The sequence below is a fragment of the Gambusia affinis genome, linkage group LG13 (assembly GCF_019740435.1).
Source record: "Gambusia affinis linkage group LG13, SWU_Gaff_1.0, whole genome shotgun sequence".
In the NCBI taxonomy this organism is placed as follows: Eukaryota; Metazoa; Chordata; class Actinopteri; order Cyprinodontiformes; family Poeciliidae; genus Gambusia; species Gambusia affinis.
In genome coordinates, this window is record NC_057880.1 from 18807820 (window position 1) to 18830311 (window position 22492).

At 38.8% G+C, this 22492-nt stretch overlaps 1 protein-coding gene across 3 annotated transcripts in view; it reads right to left on the reverse strand.

Moving 5' to 3' along the window:
• Window positions 1-22492, reverse strand: part of tacc2 (transforming, acidic coiled-coil containing protein 2) — a 57777-nt gene that overhangs the window by 2137 nt on the left and 33148 nt on the right. For 2 of the 3 annotated variants that reach the window (XM_044137229.1, XM_044137230.1), the window contains 11 exons: window positions 16233-16339; window positions 13682-15092; window positions 11834-11891; window positions 11536-11743; window positions 11064-11113; window positions 9687-9796; window positions 9431-9584; window positions 4735-4881; window positions 4563-4639; window positions 2840-2883; window positions 1275-1435 (listed from right to left, as the gene is read on the reverse strand). In XM_044137229.1, the coding sequence (XP_043993164.1) occupies window positions 1275-1435; window positions 2840-2883; window positions 4563-4639; window positions 4735-4881; window positions 9431-9584; window positions 9687-9796; window positions 11064-11113; window positions 11536-11743; window positions 11834-11891; window positions 13682-15092; window positions 16233-16339 (2527 nt within the window). Of the gene's footprint in view, window positions 1-1274; window positions 1436-2040; window positions 2050-2839; window positions 2884-4562; window positions 4640-4734; window positions 4885-7933; window positions 8027-8342; window positions 8493-9430; window positions 9585-9686; window positions 9797-11063; window positions 11114-11535; window positions 11744-11833; window positions 11892-13681; window positions 15093-16232; window positions 16340-22492 lie in introns of all 3 variants that reach the window. The other variant, XM_044137228.1, reaches the window with a different exon arrangement.

The window sequence follows — 22492 nt, forward strand, 5'->3', positions numbered from 1 at the left end:
AATAATTTTTCATTGTAGCAGGATAACTTTACCCTGAAATTGCTTTTTAATTCAATATTTAATTTAGAAACATTAAAAAGTGGAGGAAGAATTTTTTTTTACATCATCACTCACACAAATCTGCTAAAATTAATGCAACTGAGGCATACTTTTTGCATCTAGTAATGGAAGAAAAATCTCACAGTGACATCTTGGGGTCAGTAAGTCTCTATAAAAAACACGAAGTTTGCCAAAATACTACTCAGAATTTGATTGAAACCAAACTGCAATACGCCCCTATTGTTACCTATCAAACAGCCCACAATGTCTGTCGTCTTCTAGGCACAGTGATCCTTTTTAAATGCGTTTTGTTCAGAAGTGCTGATGCTTCTAATAAAACTGTCCAAGGATGGAGTCCAATAATCTGGTCTGTCTCAGTGCACCTCAGCGTCGCATGCATGATTTGACCAGACGACCCGAGGCGCTGCTGTGTGTCCCCTTTTCCCGCACCACTCAGCCCAGGTGGGTTTTGTGTAAAAACACTGTTTGGATGTGCACAAAGTGAACTTGTGCCTCCTCTTAAGTGAAAGTGGAGGATTTGTGAAGCTGCAGGTCTGCTTCTCTTTGGGAGTTCAGGGAAACTTTTTAGTGTGAGGTCACATGAACACATTTTCAATTTATTTCAGGACATTTTCAATAAAAATCTGGTGACCTCTAACAGGAAATAGGTCATCACTGTGTTTTTCAGTGAGATATTGTTCCAAAACAGGTGACTGAAACATCACAGAAGTGGTCTTCTAATTTAACTTCCTGTTTCATGACATCTCATGAAAGCTGAACCTGCAAAATGAGTGCATCTGTGACACTACATGGTAACATTTGCCATTTTGAGATGTTCTGTTGAATTTGATTATAAAGTTCATGTCAACTTAAATGACCAGAATTCTTCTTTTGCCCTTTGAATTTATTTGTATTGATGCTACTATTTCAAGAATTGAAAATACTTATTTGCACCTTAAATATGAACTGTTAAAATCCTGTTTTTTGTTGAGAGGGTAATGAGCAATAATTTAAACTGTTTTGTAAGACCATGTTGCCCTTTTGTTTTTAAAGCACATTGTCCTTTTATAAAAGCAAAGGTGTTTTTTTTTTATATAAAAAAGGGCAATGTTTAGAAAAAGATGAAGCAAAATCAATAATTTTAGAAATTTCTTCATCAGGGGTGCTAATAACTGCAAAGGGTGCTGTTTAAAGTGGCTTAAAGGGCATTTTGGCTTAGAAGTTTTGAGTGTCACCTTGCGGAAGCCCTCCAACACATCTTTCATCTTCTCATAACGACGGAAGAGGTCAGCCAGGGACTTCTCCACAGAGTTGAGGTCGGCCAAGGCCTGGTCCTTCTCTATGATCAGTTGCTGGATGGTGTGGTGGGACAGAGACTTCTCCTTTTGATCATCCTCTAATGAACACACACACAGATTTCCTAAATCATCAATCTATCCACAAGAGACCTTAGAGACGTGGAAGGTACAAACATCATCCCACAACATACATAACAATATACACCATTTTTACAATGCAACAAAGTGGAATTGTGGGTTAGTGATTTTTCTACTTCAGAAAATCATTATTTTTTTATTGCATGCAAACAAAATGTCACAATGAGGAAATCAAATAGGATAGCTATGTTTTATAAAGCTTGGTAGCTTGGTTTGTTTAGAGCAACACTTGCTTCTCTTTTAAGTAACTTACAGTAGATGATCTACTTGTGGCTTTAGCACACACCTTTAGTCAAGTGTCGATGCATCCTTAAGATCTTTTTATTGTTGTTATGTCATTCAGATTGATATAGTATTATTTTTAAAACAAACAATTTGACAGATTCTTTTCTTTATATCTATAAAAACGTTAAGTCTTAGCCTTTATGTGAAATGCAACAGAATGGACAAACAAAAGCCACTAGATGAAATGAAGAAAAGGAGCACACCTGCTTCCCCCTCTGATGGACGGATGAAGAGACATGAGCTGACGCAAACAAGCAAAGTACGGCTCTGTGTTACTCACCTGGCATGCCTGTCAGGGTTATCAAATAGTAAGGGGCAATGATGGGAGCAGAACAGAAAAGAAGGGAGTGTGTTAAGTCAAACCGGGAGGGTCAAGACATGTGAGAGAGCCGAGCGTTAGACATGAACAGAAACAGGTTCTGGCCTTTTAGTGGACGTGATCTGGGAAGAGCAAGACATTAACTTAAGACTGCAGCACAAGCCAAATATTCAAGAACGTCTGAAAGGTGGCAAAAAAGGATGTAGGTGAGGGCAGGGAAAATGTAACGTGAGCAAAGTAGTGACAAGGGTGCCGTCAATGGATACTTGTGATGGTTTCCACCACCACCGGTGCCAGACTCTCTGCCGCAGCACAAAATTAACAAAGCTTAACTAAAGATGAACCAATAAGTCAGATTATGACTGGCTGATAGGAAGTTAAATAAATCAAGGAGCAACACCTGGATGTGGAAGTTGCTGCTAAAGAAAGAAGGCTGATACTATGAATAAAATATGGTCTTCTACAGCATGTTTTGAATGTTTTATATGTTTGTAAAATAGTTCTTAAAGAGAGATTGCAAATTATTAAAACTGGTATTAGCAGGTGAACCTTTTCTAAAAACTGGAAAACTCTGACTGATGTGTTTCTGAAGTAAACTATTTAAAATCAGAGGCAGCGGGGTAAAAAAAATATAAACTTCAATAAGATACCAAAGGAGCAAATTAAAGTGTCAGAATTTGTTGAAAAACATTTTCTGATGCATGTTAAATTGTGCACTTACAGTTAATGATTACATGAAATGAGGAAGTTAAAAACTCACCTATCATTTGTGCAATAGTCTTCTCATACTCTGCAACAATCCTCCTACAGAAAAAAATTATTGCAAATTTATTGTCCACACAATACCTGAGTGTGCAATATAATAATGAAAATAAAGGCTCCAATTGCAATAAAATTGAGAAAATTATTTAAATGCCATTTCACTCACTTTCTAGGTCTATGACTGCAGCTGCACACTTAATGTTGGTCAAAATGTCTTTTTTAACTTTGTGTTTATTGAATTAAAAGTAAATAATAATAATTTGATTTGATTTATTTATTTCAAACAGGTTTTTAAAAAACAAAAAAACAAGCAATCAGTAGGACAGAGAAAACATGGTCATACATAACCAAGAGCAAAATAATTTGTTTACCACTACCTTTCTGTTTGAAAAGAGTAGGAAGAAATTAACACTTATCTAATCCCACCCTTTATCTCAGTTTAATGTAGTACATTACTTACTTACACAATAATTATCAAAAAATTAAACCCATGTAATAAAGCAAAACATAACACAGCAATTTGTAGAAACTACAGACATGTTCAAATGTCCAAAATGTCATCAACATGAAGCTGAAGCATCGTATTGGAGTACAATATTAGAAAGCCTTGGTCCAGTTAAATCAAAGCATTTTAAAATTATCATCACTGCAGTCCCAATAAAACTAATTCCCGAGTGTCACTCAAAGCTATCCAGCAAGCCATGCAGCCACATTTTAATTTGTCAATTTAAAAGGACAAAACAGCCAATTTTCATGTGTACAAATGTACAGTAGTCATAAAAATATGATAATAACTTCTAAGAAGAACATAAAAATCTACCCAATGTATCCATTTTAATGTGTTTGTTTTTCTTTCACTCTCTTTTGCTTATTCTTGTGCTCTTTCTTATTCTTGTCATTTGTTATTTTTGCTTATTTAATTGCTCATTTCGAAGATCAATACCTCTGTTTGCTAGTCTGTAATGTTTGTTTTGTATGAACTAATTTATGAATAAAAATAGAAATAAAACCTTTATATTAGGCCATGAACATCATAGACTTCTCTGTCTGTTGTAGATCTGTACCTGTTTATGTCCTTTTCACTAAAAAATGCATAAAAACTCTTACTAAAAGTAACATAAGTAGGTTAACCTGTAATAATGATGTGTAATAAATTTATTCATGCTTGCATTGTTTCTTTAGAAATAACTGGACCATTTTTGACTGTTCCAGTAAAACAGGTTGTACGGGGTAAGAGGATTGATTAGCCTTGCCTCCCTCTTAGTCTCTTAGCTCCTCCTTATCCAGAGCACAATCACTTAAAGGAGGTAAGCTCTGTCTTATCCTTGCTAAATGACCCAGCTGCACTCACACTCACCACCTGCTAACCGACAAGAAGCTTCAATGCTGCTTATAACCAGTTTCCTGTCTGAACCTAAAGCTATTTGCTGATTGTTGTTTATGGGTGAGTTTAGAGCTGCTGGTAGCAGGTTTGGTGTAATAATATATATAGTAATTAATTATTTAGTCATCTTTTCTATCTAAAACATCTTAAAGCACATCAGTCTGATGTGCGCTGAGTGCAGACTGGCATACTCTTTAACTGGTTTTCCATTCTGGACCCAAAGGTGTCTCTGTTTCAGAAAAACCAAGTAAGAAGTGCAAAAGAAGACAATGCAATACAAAGACATTTGCTAGATATCTAAAAGTGACAGACTTAACAACTCAATGTTTCTTTTTACCTCATCTCCACCACTTCCTGTCGACTGTCCTCATACTTCCTCTGCCACTCCAGAACTTCTTTCTCCTTTGACACAATCTATAAAATAGGGGCAAACACTTTTAAGTAAAGTTCTAGATGCTGAAATAAAATGACTTCTACCACTCAAAGAATAAAAAGAAATAGAAGGGAACCTCCTCTCGTGCAATGTCCAACGACTGGTCGAGATCTCTCGGCAGATGTGGACTTTCGCCTTCGATGTAGCTGCTGCTGGTGGTGGTCTTGGCGTAGAGCGAGCTCTTGGGTATGGAGCTCTCCACAGAAGACAACATGTCCCGGTGCTTCTTCCATGAAGCAAAGGACAGCAGGGAAAGGAACGGAAACATGACGAGTCATAAACTGGAAACCAGATCAAATCCAGGGGCTCGTACATGAGCCCAACAGGTTTCCTGAACCACGACCTCAAGGCAGCATGGAACCACAGAAATCTGTTCCACGCAGCAAAACTCTGCTGGCAAATGCTGCAAAGCTGGTGATGTTTCTGAGGACTTGGTCGCCCACTACATGATTGGATGAAATAGCCTTCCTCACTACAGTAATTACTGCGTAATTGGCTGATGCTGGCCCCAGCTGAGCGATCGTGAGCGCCTGCTGCTTGCAGAAGCTTGAATGTGAGTTGGTCTGAGCAAGACAAGAAGGAAGGAGCACAGCAGCAGATAGTAAAATAGAGATGGACGATAAGGGAACTGAACTGGTCTGCAGGGGCATTCCTGTTAGTGTTTGGTTGTAAAAGATTAACTGTTCTGACTTCACAGTTTTTACTAAAAACTTGAAAAGTTTCCAAGATGTGCATGTGTCCATAAAGCTATGGTAACATTTATACCTCAACTTCTTGAATACAAGACTTTTTCTGGTATCACTATTTCACCTCTAAAATTTGGCCTAGAATAAAAGGATTTAGTCCTCACCGGAAGAGCTGGATTAAAGGAGGATTTAATGAAACGGTGGGGGCTCAAAGAGAACAACAAGAAGGAATGGAGCTAAGTGTTGTGTCTGGCTCACAAACTAATGCGATTACTCTCCTATAAAACTAACAACTAAATTAAGGTAAATAGTAGAAACTTGAGGACATGTAATGGCATGGCTTCTACGTATTTTGATTCAAAGCTCTAATTTGGTTGGGTTACAAAATTTTAGATCATTCATTATATTAACTGAAAATATTGTATTCACAAACAAACTTTACTAGAGGCAAGTGATTCATTTTAATGTGGACTTAAAAATGGGCTCAAAGCTGAGAATGCAGGTTATTATGTTTCTGAACGGAGCATAAACATGGAAATAACCCAAACGTACATGAGAAACCGGCAAGACTATAGATATAAAAGTAAGCAAAATATTCACTTAGAGATATGTCAACATTGGACTATCAGTACTCAGTGTGAAAGGAAAAGACCTGATCCAATGTGCTAACTAACAACAACTCTCTTTGGTGCTGAAATTACTACTGAGGGAGAACCACAAAGTTGGATATTTTCAGCGGCTAATTTTCCACTAGAATAGAAAAAATTATCAATTGCTCATCTTTTAGAAATCTGGAGTGAATTCTGCATCAGTAGCTGGTCTGAGCTGTACAAAATCTCTGATCAGTGCATCTCCATATAAAATTCTGTCTAGATGTAGCACATCTATGATCTACTGAGGCTCAAGTCTGCAGTGCAGTCTGGATGTATTTGGACTAGATTGTAGTTACAGCTTTTTAGTTCAAAACCAAGAGGGCAAAGTCCTCATTTTGAACTTTAGAGGAACCCAAACAGCTTAAATTCACTGTGCTAACTTATTTTCTAAATAAAGGGCAATATGTTTTACGAAGATAATTTAACTAAAAAGATATAACAATTGTTATATCTTTGAATCCAGTGTGCTGTTGTGTAACTGGGCCAGTGAAACAATAAAAAATATATTCTTGCCCAAATACTTGGACTGCACTCTAGCTGGGGAAGAACAGATCACAGGGTGTCTTGTTACTCTTACTTTGAGTAAAGGTGAACCATTGATATTCCACCGCCGTGTGCTGGGTTTCTTGAGCCGAGACTGAAAAGTGTGGGGCAACAACATGAGACTTGGAGGGATGAGATTGGGAACCAGAAGTCCTACTCCGACTCTTTCAAGGATTTTTCCCCTTACTGACTTCCTAACTCAGCTGTATTTTTAGTTTCAACTAAATATATTCCTGGCACATGTGTATGTTGAGAATTTCTTCGATAACATACATTTGTCACTTTACAACCGCAAACATCAATGTATTTCATTAGGATTTCATGTGATGAGTGCATAATTGTAAACTGGTAGGAAAAATTATACATGGCTTTCAAAGTTTTTGAAATGTGTATTCAGAGAAATACTTCTTATTTACAGCTTCACTGAAGGGAGTAACTATCAGAAGGCTGAAAACAGATCCTGCAACAAACAAGATATTGAACCAAAAAGTGTAGGACATTGAAGCAAATTAGAATCTGAGGATTCTGGATCCCTTTGCTTCATTATTGTTGCTGAGGCGTAAACAGTGGTTAACAAATCTGCAGAATTCGCCAATTTCTTTTATCCGATTAACTGATTCATCAACAAAATAATCGATACAATAATTGATTACTAAAATAATCGCTGCTTACAGCTTTAATTTCAATTAGCAAAAACTTTGAAAACAATGAAGAATTTTTCAATCCACTTCATAGTTATGCTCTTGTGTTGGTCACATAAAATCCCAATAGAATAGAAATTAAACTTTGCAGTTGTAAAACAACAAAATGTAATAAACTTCAAAGGTTTTGAAGATTTTTCCAATGCGCTGTAATATTCTGTGTTGCGTTTGTGTTGTTAGTTTGGGGGAAAATTAAAAAAAACTCAAATGTGACTGGAGATTTGAAATAGAGGATGATCAAATACACCAGGAAGAGTTTCAGCCGTGTAACTGTGCAGCTGCAGTTTTTAGGTTAACGTATTACATCCCCAGTCACATTCATGTTGATGTAAGCCTCTCATGAACAGGCAACAGGCAGAAAACAACACAGGGGGCTCGGAAAGCACTGGACTGTGCATTAACCTGGAGGAGCTCGTTGACAGTCTGTATGGGAGCCGGACGCGTTAAGCATCATTAGCGGTATCGTATGCAGAGGGGGCACCGGGATTGTGGATGCTGCAGCACAGCCGCCATGCCGAAGGGGCCGATCGGCAAGCCGAGACACACCCATGCAAACACCGCAGTTTACAATGACCCACTTCAGCTACACCTGCTTTTCCCTAATCAGTCATTCAAGAGGCCTATTTTCTGCAGCAAACACGCTCACCCACACACACTGAATACAGCAGGTGCAGGCTGACTCAGCGCAGTACCTGGGGGGTTACAGTGGAGAGGGAGGGGCACTGAGAGATGCTTTGGGCTACTTGCAGAGCCTCTAGCCTCAGGGCAGCAAGCACCAGCTCCTCCTTGGCCGCACACAGAGGCCCAAATATCAGACGGGGGGGAGCAGCGAGGTAAGGGAGGAGGATGAAGAGAGCAAAGGGAAACATACAAAGACTTGAATTGAGAGCACACATTTGCTGCCGTCTGCATTTTACCAATCATTAATCTACTTCACGCAGCAAGCCAAAAACTGCAGGTACGGGAGGGAGGAAACATAAAAAGATGAAAGGGATGAAGTACGTTGACACAATGGGAACGATGTGGAAACAAAAACACACACAGTCACATTTCCTCCCCAGAGCCAGGACCTTCAAGGTTCGTCGAGGTGGGGCAACACACCTGTAGTTTTTGGGCGAATGCGGTTGGGTTGGTCTCAGCCAGGTCAGGCTCCAGGTACTGCAGGGGGTCCTCACACTCTGACAGCCTGTCTAACAACAGGGGCATTGCCTGGGCTGGAGCAGGGGCCACCACGGGGCCCTGGCCAGAGGGCTACAGGGGCACCAGGAGGAGTGGGCAAAGGGGTGGGGTCGAGGGAGGGGGACGGGACAACACACCATAGCAAGCGCTGAGTGTTTGAGTGGCAGCTTATTTCCTGAACCAAAGCTGGGAAAAAGTGTGTGATAGGGCTGATTTTTGGAGAATCACTGTGATTCGAGTCCTGGGATAAAGTCTCTGGATTAAGGTACTCAATTCTGGTTAAACAACAACATGGAGTAAGATGTAACTAAATAAAAACATGACGTACAGGTGCATCTCAATACAATGGAATATAAAGTAGAAGATTCTTTTTTACGATTGCAGCTTACACCTAATGAAAATCTACAATTCAGGTTACATTAATATTACAAAATAAAAATATTAAAGTAAGCAACAAAAGCAAATTTCTAAATAACAAATCTGTTAATGGAGTGCTGTATCTAAGTATTTTAATAGAAAGTTTAGTGGAAGGGCAAAATGACAGAAACAGGTGCACAAGCCACAACAATAACCATTAGCCCTATGAGATCCAATCAAAAACAGAAATACTAGTTTACTAAAAAGTATGCCCATGTTTATACAGCACATACTTGACACTAAAAATATAATCCAATTCAGATTATATAAAACCTACTTTAATCAGAACAAAGGAGAATTGAGCAGCAGTCCAAGTAAATCACATTAGTTTCAGAAGTACAGTTGTAGCCTACATCCAGGACTTTTTCCTTCCACTCAACTTTTTAATGGAAATATTTGACAGCACTCTGAACATCAAAAAACAAAACTTTGTGGTTAGTTACTGAAATAAATTCCCCTTTTATTACAGAATCTACTGAGATGCATCTGTAATTCCCATACATGATGATGAGTACACAGATAAATGAAAGTCAGTTTATTTTTTATAACAAATGTGATCAATGCCAGCTGTTTATCAAGAGCCCAGGTCTCACCTGCTCATCCCTCTCTATGCTCTGTGTCCGGCTGAGGACCTCGCTCTCTCTCTTTCTGCCTTTCTCTCCAGCAGAACCTTCGGGACCGGGCCGCGGGCTCAACACCGGCGTCTTCATGCCTGCAGATATCTGGGCTTCCATTTCCTCAAAACTCCTGTGCAGAAGGTAAACAATCTGAGGTCTGAGTAAAAGTGCCAAGGAGGGTATGACACACTCATGTAAAATAGATAGAAGAGATAATTAAAACTTATTTTACCCAGTGCAGGGGGAGCTGGGCTCAGATCCATGTCCACAAGTAGCTTTGGTTAAGTTGTCAGACACTGAGTCCAAGTTCAAGTACAGAGATGGCTTTTTCATAGACAGTGGCTGCAAAAGACAATTAATAAAGACTGCTGAAAACTGAAATATTTCATCATCATTAGAGATGCTCATAGTTGCTGAGTGGAATCTGACAGTTTTCAGCTGGATCAGCCCGGACCGGTTTATCAAATTAATAAAAAAAAACAAAAAAAACATTTTTCTAATGAACATATTAGACCTAAGAGTTACCACACTATGGTAGCAACAACTCTCTGTGCTGAGAATGTTGTGACTTAATGAAGAATCAAGGTTATCTGTTTTCAATATCAGTGAGGTGTGAAAAAAATTACCTCAGAAGAAGCACAGACTGGAGTCCAGCAAAGATGCTGGTTTTTGTTTGTTTTTTTGATCAGGGATACACACCATTAGGAAAATATGTAATTGCAAAAATGTGGTGACACTACTGATTCTAAATAATGCACATTTCTACTTTCTATTCCTACAACATTTTCCTGACTGATATGAAGAGTGTGAATGCATGACACTGAAAATTTAGCAAGTTACTAAATATAGTGTCCAAGCAGTCCATTACCACTGGGATATTGCACAGACTGACAATGCGTTGACAAATGTGATTCCTTGTACAGTGCAGCTCTATTTTTTGCACTTCTGTCTGGAATGGAAGAGAAGTTTGGAAATGTTGGGAACCTCAGAAGAGACAAGGTCTGCTGGGAATACACATGAAGCTGCTGTTTGTGTTATACTAACTATGCTAACCACTGTTATGAGATATTGAAGACCAATAAAAAAATAAGTTTTTTTGTTTTAGATTATTAAAAGCAAATCAAATCTTGGCAGAGAGAATTCAGAAGAATATGCTTAATACTATTGTTATATCTTATATGTGCAGTCTTTAAAAGGAAAAAAAAACTACAGTCATATTAAATAAATTAGAAAATTATTGAAATAAATTACATTTTATAAGTTAATTACACACAGGCTGTTGGTTTTCCAGCTTTTATATCTGGTAAATTTGATGATTTTCTGCTTGCAATTAATGAAAACATATCTCAGGTAAGCATATTATATCAGACTTATACAAAAAAAATTATACAGAATTATGAGCTTAATGATTAAACCCCAGCTTAAAATCGTTAGTATCAAATGGCACCTTATCCAAACGCATATTCCAATTTATTGAATATGACCGTGTGTTCGCTACAATCTGTATCAAAACAATTTGGTTGGTGCATCTCCAATCAACATACACAAAAACATCAACATACATAAAAACCGAAAACAAATCACATCTGTCAATGTGTCAAATACTTACTGGGGAGGAAGAGCCGATCTTCTCCATGTACTCAATTTCATAGTCCTGGACTGAAGCAGACCAAGAAACAAAACCAAGAGTTAGAACCAGAATATGAGGTGGAAATCTACAGTGACTAGCGTTTAGGTCTGTCTGATCAGAGGCTGAACCAGCACTGTCTGTTTCATCTACAACCCAGATGGGTTGAGCCAGATTGCCTCTGGGAGGAGGTGGGTCTTTTGGTGGTCAGAGGGCAGTGGAGAACTGGGCCAGCCCTTTTATTTATTTATTTATTTATTTTTACTACTAGAAGAAAAGTCAATACACTACTGCTCTATGAATGGATAACAAAGTAACTAGCTGCTTTACATGAGCATCTATCCAGGCAAAGCTTTGAATTTCACTGAATAGCTGTACAAGTGTGGTACACTTTGATGTTGCATGAACACAGATCCCTGAAGGAGACAAAAAAAATCAGACAGTGATGCCAAACCTGGATTCTCCTGAGGGAGACTGTTCTCATTTACGAAAGTCGTAACGTCGCAGGGCTGCGGGAAGTCTTGGTGGTCAGTGTTTAAATCTTGGTCCACCTCGTGGCGGACCGCCCACCTATGGCCGGTGGAGGAGGCCAGCTTCTCCTCATCTGTGGCGTGATCATCCTGTTGATGAAGGGACGAAGATTCATCTGCAGATGTGGGATCCTGCAAGAAAATGACAAAGAGGGAATCTCTAAAATCAGCTGGAACTTTAAAAGTAAGAAAGAACCCCAAAAGAGAGCAAATTAAACACACCTGGGATGTGTCAGACAACGGGGATTTCTTTGGTGACCTCTTCACTCTGAAAGTATTACTGAGGGGAAAAGACAACAAAACATAAATTATCAAAATCTAGGGTAATCCAGAGCCTTTGGAAAACAACACAATGTTAGATCCGGCATCTATGGTCTTAAACTTAATATTGTTCACTGGTGAAATTCCAAGTACTCTGGATGGAAAGCGTCTTTCTTCACATGAAAGGATGACAACATTACTTCATGAGAAACAACTGGATTCACTGTGTCAGAATTACAGCTCAGACAAGATGAATAATTAATATGAATTCTAATTTTAAATAATACTAAAATTATTACATATTATTACATAATATTACATGTTTTGTTTCTCTGCAGAGAAACAAAATATACCTGTGCAGATGGCAACACAAAAGTTAATGTGTATTAGCTTTATATATATATAATTATTTCTGAATTTTTTTTATTTCTGATTAGATAAAGCTATTATCATAATTAATTGAATCATTAGTTTAACTCACCTTTGTATTTATATTAATATATTTTCACATTCTGTATTCTTGTGTATGTTATTCTACTGTCCATGTGTCATTTACGTGCTCTTTGTTCTTTTGTACACTGCTTTGACAATTGAATTTCCCTATAGTGACATAAATTAAGTCTTGCATAGCAATAACTGGAAATGAACACAAGGGAGAGCTCAAGCACTGTTAAACATTGTCTAGAAAAGATCCAGTTCTTTCACAGTAAAATGATGCTGGATTTTTTCCCATCTGTTTTATTGAAGGACTAAAATATTTATCATTTGAGAGAATTGTAACTCTCAAGGCTTTTGTTTGCGAAATAGTTATTGAAAGGCAGAGGGCTTTGTATGAAAAGAAAAAAACGTAATTTCTTCAAGGTTATGTAGCAAAGTTTGAAGAGGGATTTTTAGCATCACATCTTGAACATAAAAAAACATGTTTCATATTAAGTGCTGTCTTTTAGATAAAAAGATACCTGATCAGCATTTTTACAAGTAAAAGTAATCAAGAGTCCTTCTCTGTCTTGCTTAAACTCTTAATATGCTCATGTGTCACTGTTAGACTCATTCCTGGGGATATCTTCATCTCTGGTCTTCCTTCACTGCATTTGCTGTCCTGAAAGTGAATTCAATATCACTTCCAGGACACTTTGGAGAACTAAAGATAAAATCTGTCTACAGACCTTGAGGTTTCAGAGTTTGTGAAATTATTTGTTTCGCCATTTATTATCTCTAAAAATATAAGGATGTAATTGAGTGTCAAAATGGTATTATTGGAACCCAGTGTGAATATAAGCTTGTTATTACCTTTTAAAATGAAAAGGTAACAACACCTTTTTTACAATTGTCAGAATGAGATTATTCTACCAGAGTAAATTATTAAAGTATTAAACTTTTTTTTCACATGTCTTCACCAGGAGTGCTAAAAAAAAATCTGTTCCTGTCTTTATAAATAAAGCTTATTTCTGACACAGAATTATAAAGAGAATTAAAAAGGTAACTAAAAACATGTGTCCTCATATTTGACTTTAAAGTTCAAATGCATTAGTTAGATAGTAGGTCCAAAGGATGATGATGTCTCTGTTAATAGGATGGGGAACAACATGCTGCTTTTTAAGATGGAGTTTAGGGTCAGGAAGGGAGGATGGATGTGTTGTCCCTTACTTACAACAGACAACAAAGAGAGGACACACCCCTGGACTTCCTGTGATACATGAGAATACACAAACAGGTGACAGAGAGACAGACAGAGGACACTGGCATAACAGACACAAACTAGGAGTGTGGACTCTTCCATCAGCCTTTCAGAGGACCATGTGAACTTACGATTTTAAGGGAGTTTTCTTCTTCTTAGCCGGTTTGTTTTGGTTCTGGTCCTCCAGTTCCCCGATGTTGTCATTGTCGTTTTCGTTATCATAGTCATTGGACGACGTTTCGAAAGAGGCAGGCACCCTGGGAGGTGAGGCGGCCATTTTGTTGGAGGATTTAAAAGGGTTTGTAGACTCATCAATGTTGTTTGGATCAAAGCTGTATGATGGCCTGGATAAGGTGGGGGAGTTGGATATACTTTTCTTTGAAGAAAATGGATTGAGGTTTGGGTCATCCCACTTGTCGGGTTCAATGTTGTACGACACTTTAGGAATGGGGATTTCATCCGATCCATTGTAGGCTGCTGCGGGGTTGTTGTCTAGCTGCTCCACCTGTTGTGGAGCCACTTTTTTCAGCCCCAGCTTTGGTTTTCTGGACAGCATCTTGCCAAGAGGCTTCTTGCCCAATTTCTTAGGTGGAGGAGCTGCCTGCTGTGGTGCCTCGCAGCTTTCCTCAGAGTAGTCAAACTCCAGCCTTACTGGCTGACGCTTGGGTAGAATGGGTTGCTCCTCGGGATTGGTGGAAAGCTCTTCCAGAGGGGCAGTGGCAGTATGGTGATGTGGTTCTGCAGCAGGGACAGGTGGTCTCAGAGGAGGACTAGATGCAGGGCCATACACAGGACCCTTACGACCCAAAACAGGAGAATTGGCGATTTTGCTACCTCCAGTGCTGAAGGGGTTAATGTTCTCAAAGTTTTCTGGATCCCATTTGTATGAGGCACCAGGTGGGATTGGAGAGTTGTCTTTGTCTGCTGTGCTCTCTGCAAGAGGGGCTTCCTCCTGACACAAGGGTAAGGCAGGGACCACTTTGCTCTCCTCTTGGCAGGTTTGACTGGTTTCCTCTAGGAGAGGAGGCGGAGTCTCAACACGGCTCTTCCTGGTTTTTCTGAGAGTGCCTCCGGGACTGGGAGTTGCAGAGCCAACCTCCGAATCCTCCTGAGTCAGGAGAGGGCTAGCCGTCCGAGGCTTTGCTCGCTTTGTGATTTCAGGGGTGCTGCTAGAGGAGGCTGGTTTTGAGCTGTCAGGGTTGGAGTTTTGTCTGAGGAAGGGCTTCTTCTTCACCGATCCTGGGCTGACTTTCTTAGGTCTCCGGAGCTTCCCCGGGGTGTTCTCAGTGCCAACGCTGAAGGACTCGGAGTGCTGACGGAAAACTCCAGAGGCTGATCCTTCCAGCAGACTGGAGTTATCAAGCTCCCCCCCCTGGAGGCTGAGAGAGCGAGTCAGAGTGTGACTCGTCGGCTCTACAGCGAAAAAGTCGAAGTTATACGTCCCGCTTGCTGCAATGGGTTTGTTCTCATCAAAAGCAATGGATGGGGACCCGCAAGGTGCAGTGATGTCCAAACTAAGATTACCTTCAGAGCCGTTAACACCTGCAAAACATTAAAATAAGATTAATCTGCATCAGAAATATCACCCTGCTATACAGGAAAATGACTTCAAGTAATCCACTCAGAGAAACGGGGATCATTTCTTTAAATCTTCTTGATTATATGGAAAAGATGGTTGTACGAGTAAGACACCATGGTTGGTCAACCTCCCTTAAAAAAGTATTTACATTTTGCCACATTTCAACTACAGACTTCAGACTAATTATTAAATAGTGTTCACTTCAGTTTAACCTCAGTATAAACGCAGCTGTACTATGAAGGTCTCAGAAGTTTGTTAGAGAACAAACAGCATCATGAAGACCAAGGAACACATCAAACAGGTCAGAGATGATGTTGTGGAGTTGTCCTTAGGAGAGTTAGATTTTATCCCAAAGTTTGAGCATGTCACAGAGCACTATGTTCAATTAATCCAATATAGCTATATAAAAAAAATGGAAAGAGTGTGGTTCAACTCCAAACCTACAAAGACATTTCAGTCCAACTAAACCAACTGGCTGGACAGGAACAGTATTGACCAGTGAAGTATCCATAGCACACTTCTGAGATTTTTTATTTTTTAAGAAATGTGACGGTAATTTAAAATTGATTTTCACTATCAATTTTGTGATGGAAATTGAAATTACATAAACTTCATATGGTTGTACGAATAATAAAGGCATCATACACATTTTCATTATTTATAGTAACTGTGCCACATACAGGCTACTATAAAGCATTTTTTATTTGTTATTATTGTTGGTGATCATCTAAAGGTTTATATAAGGTTCATATTTTATACTCTGTTTTGGGAACCACTGTACAATCTAAGAATCTGGTCCAAGGGATAACATGTAAAAAGATCAAAAAAAGATAATCTCTTAGATTAAGAGGGAAAAACACAAACAAAACACACACAAAAAAATTTTTTTTTTAAATGTATATACTTATTTTTTCTTCAGTTATCTTTATTAAAAATGAATTTTCTAGTTTTATTGTCTGTAAACAGTCCAGAATGTTTCAAGGGATTTTAACCCATACTTACTGGAAGTGCAGTTCAGCTTCACACCACTAGAGGATGTAACAATCTTTTCAATAACAACAATTGAAGCAGTCGCGCTTCTATCTCAGCATCTCCTACTGTACCTTTGTCATCAGATTCCAGCAGCTCTCTTTGGGGTTCAGCAGGAGAAACAGCTTTCACTGGAGTTGTAGATTCAGGAGTTTCAAAAGCACCATCGGAGTCTGAGCTCCTAAAACAAAACATAAGTTAAACCTGACGTTAAGAAGGCTGCAAAATATTCAGAAACCATATCAGAAAGATTAAGTAAGAGTTTCACAAAAGGCCTGTTTATTTTCCAGGTAACCATTGATGCAAATGAATGAATGAATAAAGAATTTATTTAAAAACAAAAACAGAGAGAACCTAAATGTTACTCAAAAAAATTTACAGATGTTCTGGCATCAGGTCATTAGCTGCCTTTATGTGAGCACTAATATTTTAAAATTGATTCTGAACTGCACAAGAACACAATGTACAAGTATATTCTAATAAATGAGCATATCAATGAAAAATAATTAATTTCAGTAATGCAATTATTTAAAAAAATTAACTTAAGGCCCACTGATTGTAAATTTGTGGACTAGGGTTTGCAGCTAATTAAAAACTAGAATGTACTTTTTCAACACAGATTATTACATAAAGCTAATTAAAAAAAGTACTTTTACAAAGAAATTTATGCTACGCAATCACTGAGACGACTGCTGGAAATAAAGATCGGTCCTTCATTAGAATGGTGGACATTCTAAAAAAATGGCAAGACTTAAAAGACATGTACAATTGACTATTGTCAGCATGTGAGGTGTCATGCAAAGACTGAATGGTAACCACTGATGTTACCATAAAGTGAAAATAAATAAATAAAGTGAAAATAAAAATGGTACTGCAAAAATGGTAAGTACCAGACCTTGGGGGACTCCTCGGTGTAAAAAGCTTTAATAAAATGCAACTTTTATGTAAATACTTTCCTTCTACTAGAAGGAAAACTATTGCAGACACCAGCCAGATGTTCATATTAATGGAGTAAAACTCTACGTTATGCAGCACCAAATGCTGGACTGAGGCTGTAAAGAGAAGCATAGAACAATTTAAAATGCTGGAAAACAAAAAGGTTGTCATAACTTTAATCAGTCGAATGTTACAACAGACAATGTTATGCAGATGCTTAATCCGAATTTTAAAAAGCTAAATATTAGAGGGTTTTTGATATTTAAACAAAAAAAGAGCACCTGAGAAGTATTCTAATAAATGTGGTTTATAAATTACATCAATTATAGTAAGCATTTCTGTTATCATATCATGCTGGACTTTATTGGCAGAAATGAAAAAAGCTAAATCTGCAGAGGGGTATGAAATAACAACACACCAGAGACACATTTCACTACACAAACACATACACCTCCATCCATCTCAGAATACAAAGACTTTGTATTGGAGGATATAGCGAGAAACACTGAAAATCAATGGACGTGGAGCTCACAGATTAACAACACCACTACGCATCAGTTCAGAGCATCATTTCATGGCATGCAGCCCGAGCCCCATCTCACCTCTGTCTGGCTGCCTCCCCGGCAGCCTTTAATAAATTATCATGACGAGAACCCCACGAGAGACGTTGCAGGAGCCCCAGAGCCGGATCAGAACCCGGGCTGTTCTCGTCTCCTGCCCCTCCCAGAAGTGTATCCCAGCCCCATCGGGCCCACTGCAGAGGAGACAGAGCCTGCCACGTACTCACTGCCATGGCTACCAGCAGTCTGCACTGCGATGCTACCGGCAGCCAGGTGCAGCAACGCTTCTTCCTCCAAAGATGATGCTCCAAGATCTTCGTTCCCCCTTTGCTGCCTTATGTTCAGATTTACCTGCTTTAGGTCAGCTTACTCTGCTTCTCTCTTTGTCATCCGCCACTATCAGTCTGTCCCCTCACCACACAAGGAGTTGAATGCAGAATGAAAAAGATCTCCTCTCTCTCTGCCTCTCTCTCTCCTTCACCCTCTCTCTCTTTGCGTCCCTCTCTTTCTGATCAATGGAAAACATACAGTCTAGTGTTTATAAAATTTTCATTCAGATATTTAAGTATTAGACACCAAGAATCATGGGTTAAATTCTGAAACTGTTCTTACATATGATGATGATGATGTCATCAAATTAATGACAGTTTATTGATCAAAAAGAACAAAAGAGCCAATAAAGACAACAAGACAATATCAACATAACAAAACGCACCATAACAAGGTGCTTCTCTGACACCTTGTCATAGCATCATTGAAGATGTCATTGTTACAGAGCAGGGGAGGAAGAAAGATGTCGAAGAACAGCAAAGCATTAATCAGATGTTAGCTTTTGTTTCAGACCCAGCTGAGCAGTACATGAAGGCTGAAGAGAAGGACAATACATCAAAAACTAATTAAGGAAATGTAAGCCAGCTCACTCTGTGAATATATATCAAAAAACTGCAACAGAAAGAAATAATCATTCATGTCCAATTGCAAAAAACAAAATGATTTTGATATAGTCTGCTCTATTTTAGTACCTTTTCACATATAGCTAATACATTACATAAATTACTATTATAGTTATTGCTATAATCGTCATTATTATAATGATTTTTTTTTTGCTTATTACAATTATTTTAGTAGGTTTTTTTTACATAATTTAACTTAGCAGTTACTAAGTATTATAGCTAAATATGTTAAGTTGTGCACAAGCTTTTTGTCACTGCTTGCACTGTAGTTTTAGCTATAAATGGTTCAAAGGTTCAAATTAAGGTCATGGTAGGTTCTTAGTGAAGAAATCAGAGCTAAGTTTAGCAGATAACATTAATATGACTGCAAACAGTGTGTTTCTATGGTAACCAGAGAAATGGATGCTATTCTGTCCATATTCCTCAAGAAGGAAAAGAAACATTGAATGCACAAAATTCCACACTGTAAAGCCAGGTGGATTTTAGGGAAGGTAATTAAATTGGCAAACATAAATTTCTGCCTTCTGTGCAAACAGATTTTGCACAGAAGGCATATGGCTGAATAGTCTGGGTGAGGGGGTGAATATAAACAAAGAGAGCAGCATTTCACAGACCTCTCTGATAGGCTGAGGAGCCTGCCTGGAGACAGGATGCTTTGCGGAGCCAGGGAGAAACACACAGACTGTCAGACAGCCAGACATGTCTGCTGCCGGCATAAACGTCTGATGTCGTATGCCTAAACAGTTTCTAGTGCCTTAGAAAAGCCAGTGGGTAAAACAGGTAACCATAAAATCTAATAAAATACGGAATTAATCTTTAAATGTGATTAAAAGATAAAAGAAGATGGAAGCAGACTGACTAATAAATAGAGGGGGGTGCAGTACACTGCGGGGTATTTACGTGAGGAGCACGGTGGAAGAGGGAGGTAAAATACGGTAATTCCCAGAAAAAACGGGAGACCTGACAGGTATGAGCTTCCCTTCACTATCATCTTTTACTTTGTGGTTCAATATTTCTGTCTTAGCTTGCTAATTCAACACTGGACTTTTCAATGGTTGGGATTTGTTGTTAGAACTTTATTAAAAACAGAAGTGTGAAGAAAGAGCAAGGACAAAATTGTATAGTTGACATGCTGAAAACAAACCAGCAGAGGGAGCCCCTGTGTTTTTCTGACAAGATGTATGAATATTCATAAACATACCACACACTAGGCAAGACCTCTGAACAGTGTCTCTATGTAGGCTTTAGAACATGCTTTGCTAACCACAAAACATAAACTACTTTTTAAAGTAGTTTATGTTTTCAGTTGGCACAAAACAGTGCAAAATTGAATAAAAGTTTAATAAAAGACCTTAAAGGATTTTAAAATAAAAATATGAAATACGTGGCTTGCATTTGTATTCATCCCCTCTGAATCTATCTTCCTTGTACTGTACTGCAACTCCAAGTGCTTTGGGGTTTGCAGCTACCAGATTTGCAAAATGCCTGCAGATTGAAATAGTTGAAATGAAAATGCAAAATACCTTAAGCTCCGTCAGGATGTCTGGGCTGCTCTAAAACACAGATGTGCTTTAATTGTAACAATTTTATTGTAGCTCTAAGTTTATAGCTGAATCACATCTGGAGTCTCGCATATTTTTTAGCCTCTGACTGGTTTTGTTTCAGGATGATTTTAGTACCACCCATCTTACTATAAACTGTTTCTTCATAAACACTTAGATATGCACTGTTCTTTTTTTGTTAGTATTTTTATTTAGTCAAAACATTTGGTGTTGGTCTGATTTAATCAGAGCACCTTTTCTCAATATATTTACTACATCCTTGTCTCTCACGTGGTTTGTAGTTAACTGGACATCTTATGACCCTCCGCACCTCTTCCACAACTGCTTTCTCATTGCTAGAGTAGATTATTTTAGGGGTATCAGAGTAAAGAGGGGGGAATATGAATGCATACCTTAGTTTTTAACAATGTAACTTTGTGTTGATGTCATAAAGTCCAACTCAGCTGATATACATTCGATCACAAAGAGCAACTGAAGGTAGTTGAGTGTGCTTCGTTTCAGATTCCAAACAAAGTTTGTGTCAAATATGGATATTTGATTAAAACTATGATCAACAAAGATAATTTAATTCCAAAGCCTCTAGTTTGAATTTTTTTATAGCATCCCCCCACTAATTTTAAATAATTATAGTCTTAAAGAATGATTAAAATAAAATTAGCATAAATTGATATCTGTCTTACAGAAACTGCAAGACCATCAAATATTTTTTTTCTTCTTTCTAATGGAGAAAAAAAGGATTTATCTTCCTGTTCTCCTCATTTCACTTCACCATTGAGCACCAGAGTGTCTGAGATGTGGAGCACTGATCCACTCCTGTGTTATCCTCCAACCCCCCCACACAGCGTGTTCTATTTCAACACCGTCACCAACGTCAGCTCCCAGCGCAGCGGTAGCGTCCTCCTTCTTCCAGAACAAAAACATCACCCCACCAGTCTCCCTGTGCCACCTGACTCACTGTATTCTGCTTCCCAGGGACTCCTCTGTAAGCACTGTTATGGTTTTTCTGTAGCTACTATAAAGTGTTGGCAGCTGAAAAACATGCATGTGCATCCACACGTGTTTAGATGATCTTATTTAAATTGCAAAATCAAATCAGACTAGGATTTAAATACTTGTTTTTTAACAGCTAAGACCGTTTATTATTAGAAAAAACAATGAAAAAAACAAAAGCGATTAGTGTTTTTCCATCTTAATCTAGAAAATGGCATCACCTGGCAGCTAAACCCATGAATAAATAAAAAACTTCAAGTGACACAATTTTGTGTTTTTGTCCCTTCCAATCAGAACAATAAACACAAATGTCAATAATTCCAAACTTACATGTGCTCTTGAGATGGACAGCGCATCTGTCCTTGCTCCATGGACTCGTTGGCTCCCATCCTTAACTATCTCTGCCCACCCAGCCCCCCACCCCTGCCTGCTCCTGCTGCCCAGCCACCAACCACATCCACCCGCTACCTCCAAAGCTCCCTCTTCTTGTAGGCTTGCAGAGCGGGCAGCCTGTGTCAGAGGAGGCGAGTGCACCGTGCTGCAGTGCAGAGGATGAGAGCGGGCTCCTTGCATTAGGGAGCGAAAAAGGTGGCGGACGATTTAAGAGGCTCTTCGGTTCATGTACAGCATCCTCGGTCCTCTGCTCCTCAACTTACAGGGAGCATTCCTCCCTCTCATCTAGTGCCAAGGCAAAAAAAATGATGAAGCACCCAGAGGGAGGAAAAAATCTCAATCAAATCTAAATATAAAAAAGCATGAAAAATATTCCAGGTTTCTTGTCGTTCTGGATGTGACTGAAGAGCGTCTTCTCTGCTCCGCTCCAGAAATCGCTGAGCTGTGTTGCTGCACTCACAGCCTCCTCCCCCTTTTTTCCTTCATTCCCCCCAAACACCAGACTCCTGCGCCTTTAAAAAGACAAGCAGCTCTTCCCCCCCCCCATCTGCCAATGCGAGTATGCAGGGGAGCCAAACAATGGATGGACCCTGAAACTGCCGTGATTAAATGTCTCTTTCTCCTTCCCTCTCGGTTTCTCTTATCCACCATCCCAGAGGTCTGAGTTAACATACCTCACTAAATCCCTATCATGGTGCCAGATATTTACTCTATCAGCCTACGACCTGTATGAAAAAAATACCTATTTGTCTTTCCCTCTTTTTCACACAATGGAAGGATCCAACACAGTCTAGCCAACCACGGAGATGCCTGAGGTAAACAATAGAGTGCATGAAACCAGAGTCTCAGAGTCTTTGCTTTCTATATGTCTACAATGTTAACAGCAGTTCTTCACAAGAAAAAAACTTTAAAAATACAACTACATTTGTTTCCAACTACA